This window comes from Convolutriloba macropyga, chromosome 7, assembly GCF_964194025.1.
Source record: "Convolutriloba macropyga chromosome 7, txConMacr16.3, whole genome shotgun sequence".
In the NCBI taxonomy this organism is placed as follows: domain Eukaryota; kingdom Metazoa; phylum Xenacoelomorpha; order Acoela; family Convolutidae; genus Convolutriloba; species Convolutriloba macropyga.
Window position 1 is genome coordinate 45,364,022 of NC_134474.1, and position 5,735 is coordinate 45,369,756.

General features: G+C 35.0%; 1 protein-coding gene across 1 annotated transcript; it reads right to left on the reverse strand.

The window, feature by feature from the left end:
* Positions 1–453: 453 nt before the first annotated feature.
* LOC142343047 (uncharacterized) lies at positions 454–2,450 on the reverse strand. Its single transcript, XM_075394734.1, has 4 exons — positions 2,345–2,450; positions 1,590–1,850; positions 1,078–1,222; positions 454–780 (listed from the first exon to the last, which is right to left on the reverse strand). The coding sequence occupies exons 2-4, from the start codon at positions 1,835–1,837 to the stop codon at positions 454–456; spliced, it is 720 nt and encodes a 239-aa protein (XP_075250849.1). The 5' UTR covers positions 1,838–1,850; positions 2,345–2,450.
* Between the last annotated feature and the right edge of the window lie 3,285 nt (positions 2,451–5,735).

Here is a 5,735-nt window from a genome sequence, read left to right on the forward strand (position 1 = left end):
ACTCTAGCTACTTCCCTTTCCTGCTTGAGTCTTTCACACCTTTTGTGACGTCATCAGAATCGCTATCTTTTTGTTCATTGTAATCGGTTTGCATAGCAGTGGAAGACACGTGCTGAGTTCTTTGCGTCTGTTTCTTTTGTCCATTGCCATAATGTTTGCCTTTTTCTTCTAGATCGACGACGTCGATAGAGCTCAAACTCGAGTCGCTGTCTTCTAGGTTGAAGGAAATGATTGTTTGAAGTCATATTGACAAGCTTTCCAATTTAGTTTAAATATGGGAATATCTTTAGAATGTTTTAACATAACTGTATCATAGTTGTAATATCAGGATAGAGAGATGCTAATTTATCTTTTAGATGTAATTAAACATGAAGTCAAGCCATAGCCAATATTGCAAACGGGTCCAGTAATAAAAACCTGATCTGAATGTTAAAAAAGACTACGTTAAAAAAGTTAAAAATCAATTCCTTTTCGTTTGTCTCTTTTGCTCCTTGAAGATCGTACCTCCTTTTTAGTCGAGTTTTTGCTCTTAGGAGATAACAAACAGATAAGCACAAATTTGATCTTGGCCATAACTGCAATCGCGATGGCTATATACCACGACACCCAGATCAAGTGGTATCCCCAAAACAGTGCAACTCTCTGGTTCGTTTTGGTTTCATTTTTAATTTTCTGTTCAGTTTCAAGTTCGAAGTGTTTGGAAGCCAAACTGGCAACCACTGTTACCAGTACCAGGAGAGTTGATGAGGCAATCAGAGTGCACACGTGGGAGCAGCATCCCTTTAAAACCATATTTACGTAACAATCAGCAAATCAATTTTGAGACAAGCTTTTTTTGGTGTTGCTATTTTGAAAAACTAGTTTTCAATTTTCAAAAACATTTCTTCTTTGTGACTTTACTTTAAAAGAGATTTAGAAATACAGGAAATGAAAAATATCCCATAAAAAATCGCACTGAAAAAAAAATCGCACTGCATTGAACTCTTTTTAAAAATCGCTCAAATAAAAACTATGAATAATGGTGCATCAAACTTCATTTCATTCAATTTCTGTAACCGTATTTTTGGATACACTAACTTTATCACCAGAATGAGAGGCGATGAAGCTGAATATGAGAGGTATTGCGAATAATTGGGTAACAACGGTTCCAATTCTCAGCAACACAACACTTTCCCAATCTGTCTCCGCTGCCATCTTTTGTTCTTTTGAGGCTCCTACATCTCTGCAAAACAGAATCTCGGCAACATTTGCTCACTAGTTTCTTCAATCGTTTACAAGGAAAAAAAATACAAGTTTTAACATGAAGTTCTGTTATGTTCCAACTTTGCGGTGGCTCCGATTTATCAAAGATTGACCTTAACCCAATTTTTTTTAGTTGAGCAGTACAAACCTAGACACAGCTGAAATTTTTTGTCCATTTAGTTCCACAGTTGACAACAAAAATGTGCCTGGAGTATAGGAATAGTCAAAAACATAATTACACTTCTTTCAAAATCCTTTGTGAGAATTGCCCACAGTTAAACGTATGCAATGTATATCCAAGTTGTGTTCACTTTAACATTTTAGAGATTTCAAAACGGCCAACTTACAACTTGGGCTTTGAGATGAACTCGAATGACCTTTCATAAGACTTATCAGCGACATTTTGGACCACTCTGCATCTCAGCCAGATTCCCTCTGTGACAATGACTTTGGTTCCATTCGGATAGAGATCCTCCTCAATTATCATGAAGGGCAGATGATATGTTATAGATACAAATATGTAGCACATGCAGGCCAATACTCCCAACGCAACGCAAGTTTTACGCAATACGTCGTAACTTATTCCAAGCATCATCCGAGAATTTTGACTACACAGTGCCGTAAATTATGGTTTGAATAATGGGGGTCTTTCCCGGGTTGAATTTTTCCGCCCAAAATGATGTAAGAGTGGGGCTGCAATGGGAGGATTTTTTAGGAAAATGCAGCTCAAAACTCTTACGTTTTTTTGGGCTGCATTGGGCTTCCAAGGGGGGTAAAATGGTGTAAGAGTGAGGGGGTAAAAGACAAATTAACCCCCCACTCTTACATCTTTTTTGGTCTGCCAAGGGGGGTAAAACGATGTAAGAGTTGGGGGGTAATTTGTCTTTTACCCCCTCACTCTTAAACCATTTTCAATGGGAGGATTTTAGGGAGGACATTCGACCCGGGTTCCAACTATGCCCCCCCCCCGACCTTAACGGTCAGATAACCTACACCCCCCATAATGGTTAACACATCATTATGGGGGATATTTTTGTGCGGTGGGGTTCTATAATGGGAAAGACCCCAAAAATGGATACCCGAACCACGAAAAACTACAAACTTTCTCACTATGCTCAAACTACTAAATTTCTAACTATTTCCAAAAACAACTAATTTTCTTACGAGTGGCAAATTCAAAATGTGAGTTGTCCGACCAATCTGTTCATATCGCCGATCAAAACTTCTCGACACGTGTTACACAAAAAGAAATAGTGGGTCACAAAATTTGAATGCGTTACCACGTATTGGAAATGGCACGTGCCTTACCCCTCATTTCTCATGAAAAAGTCTGCATTTATAGACCAAGGAAACAAAACTCCTTCCCACTCTCCCTCCCCCGGAGCGACAATTTTTCGAATAGTTTAATTAGAAAAATATAAGCGCATGAACATTTGAAAATGCGAGATATTATCCTCAAATTGGTATTTAAAAAACCAATGTAAAAAACTAAAAATTAAGCAAAAAAGACTAACACGTCTACAATAATTGCTTCAAACTACTTTCAAGAGCAATTAATAAAGTATCATTAACAAAACAAATAATATTGATAACTTAACAATATATAAAAACTGAACAATTTAAGATTTCGCAAGTTCTGGTGTTTATGAACGCTCGAATTGGCTGCTTTTAAAAATAGAAAGCAAAGAAAAATTTATGTACCTTGTTCTCTCCACAAAACAAACATAATTTATCTTAAAGACAATACAAAGAAAACGCATTCAAAATTGTAGAAACAGGAAAACCATATTTTAAAGTTCCCGTCCAATTAAAAAATACACACTGATTTAACTGTAGAAATTTGATTTTCGGGAAATCTATGTCTATACGGTCGCTGCTTTATGAGAACTTGATGCTTTAATGAATTTGAAAGGCAAATTATCATTAAACTCTCACGAGCTAAAACTTTTAGCACTTATAGTATAAGCTACAAAATTATTTTCAACAATATTTCAAATTTTGCGCACCTGGTGCCCATTCGGGCTCTAAAACAAGTGTTGCGGACAGAACTTGTTTCATTATGTAATATTCTAACTTATTGTCCCGACCTGTGTAAATTTAGGTGCTTTAAGTGTTTATCATTTATCAGTAGTCTACAGCCGATTAGATATTATATTAGTCGTCATTTTCCCCGAAATGTGCTGCTACTTTGCATATGATACACTAACCCTTTCTTCAAAATGAAATTTGACCTTGAAGATGAATTCGGAGATAGCAACATAGGGGGGGATTCGACCTTTAATTCCGACGAGCTGTACAACAGTACCATTGGATTGCCCAAATTCCGACAAAAATTTTTGACAAGAACGCGTATGCGAAAATCTCAAAATTCAGCAAAAATTCTGAAGTATTTAGCTACGAAGCTAACTTTATTTATTCTTAATTCATTCTATTGAGCTGAGTGAGTGCTAAAATGTCATGGCCAATTGTTCCAAGTTTTAAATGTCAGTTTCCGGTGTTTGACATTTACTATTAGCCTCTTTATTGTCTCAGACAACTTGACTTTTATAATTGTTTAATTTCAAGAAGATTATTCAAATTTTTAAGTAAGTTTACTCAACCTATATGACTTAAATGGTTATGCTAATGTTATTCTGGGTATTTTCCATTCATATACCGTGCTTTTTTTTAGAAATTAATATTGTTTGATAATCCAAAAACCAAATTGTTAACGTTTATGCTGTTGTTTACTTATAATGTAAACTTTGTTCCAAGTTGTTAATTATTAAGTTGCTCAGATTGCCGTAAGAATCAGTTGCATTTTTTCCATCTAATCAGTGGATTATTTTGTTAATTCGGAATACAATTTTAATAAAAGTATTATTCAACGAGTTTCAAGTTGCAACCGAGACAAGAGTTTGAAATAATATTTGATTGATTTTTTGATCTGAAAGTTCGGGACCTAAAAGATTTACGAACCAGCGGTGTAAAGTTATTCTGGAAACGTAGTCAGATAGCAGCCGTAACAAGGAAGAAGCAACGGTAAAAACAATTGATAGAGTTTCATTTGTTGACACTTTCGAATGGGCCATTTTCTGACTCAGACGAGAGGTTTCATAAAGACAGCTCACTTTCTATGCTCAGTTAAAGATGACTCAAAACTTGCTCTATTCAATTCCGGTTATAAGCAACGCTTAGGTTTTCCTGAAATTAAGCTGTTTTCATAATAAACTTTTATTTTTTAAGTATTTAACACTCGAGCGAATCTATCGACATTATTCTTATCAATCGACGAACTTGAAAAGGCAGATTATACAAGTCTTCGCGTGTTACAATTTCACAGAGCGTAATTGAAAGTAACTGGGAGATTAAATTGTGGCGCATCAAAACAATGAGATGCAAAACGTTGCCAACTAAAAACTTAACTAGAAAAATTTCAATAAATTTGATCTGAAAAGATAAAATTCAACTCAACTTTTATTTGCAAATTTCAGCTTACCCATTTCCTTTATGCACATTTCTAGGACAACATTAAAACAGAAAGCTTATAAACTGCCATCAATTTGATACTCCGTTACTTAGGAAAATGCAAGGACAAATAAAATGAGCAATTCTTCGCAAAGCAAAAATAAAAAATAAAATTTAGCTTGGAGTAATTGAATCCTAAACTCCTCGATCTGATCCTTTAACTAAAACGATTGCCTTTAAACCTGAATTGTTTTAACTTCGTTCTAGTTTCTGAAATCAATGTAGAGAATTTAGGCATAAAACTCAGCTGGAAGAAAAACGCTCTGCAGAATAATTTATCCAAAAAAATTTATTCGAATTTAAAACAGTTCATTTAAGGCAGCAGAAAATAGTATTCAGATAATTTTGATTGATCAGAAGATCGATTCCTGCAAGATTCTTGAAACATTAAAACATTTTCACGAATATATTTCACGAAATTAAAAATAGCATCTTTTTGTACAACTTTAACGTAGAAAGCGGGAGTGACATTTTACCCAAATATGTCTTATTGGCTCCTAACCGCTATGATTTGAGATATTCAAGGAAACTACATCTGTAAAGCGTTTGGTCAAAATGTTCAAAAAAGCGCGGAAACGTGGAGTGAATTTTATTATTGCCAGTTTATTTCTATGTTCATTCCTGTTTCTGCAAATACTAAAACTAAAGGCAACTGAAAATCTAAATTCACAATTTTTAGATCACTGGTTAATTCTAAATATTTGCAACTGTGATCAGCCGCATCCCTCTTTTGGAAAATTGAATCCAACTAATGTATGGGGAGCAAATTCTCCTAGACAATTAAGTGACCCCATATATTTTTCTCCAAAATTGCAACCGTTTTTGCACTCGACATTGGGTGTCAAAACCGAAATGTGAGCGATTTGGCAAGAAATTTTTTTTTGGCCTTTCCTTCCACAAAAGTGTTGAACTTTTGTGCAATGCCCCGAATGGAAAGAGCTTTCTTTTGTCACAATTTTGAAAAATGTAGCCTAACCGATTAAAAA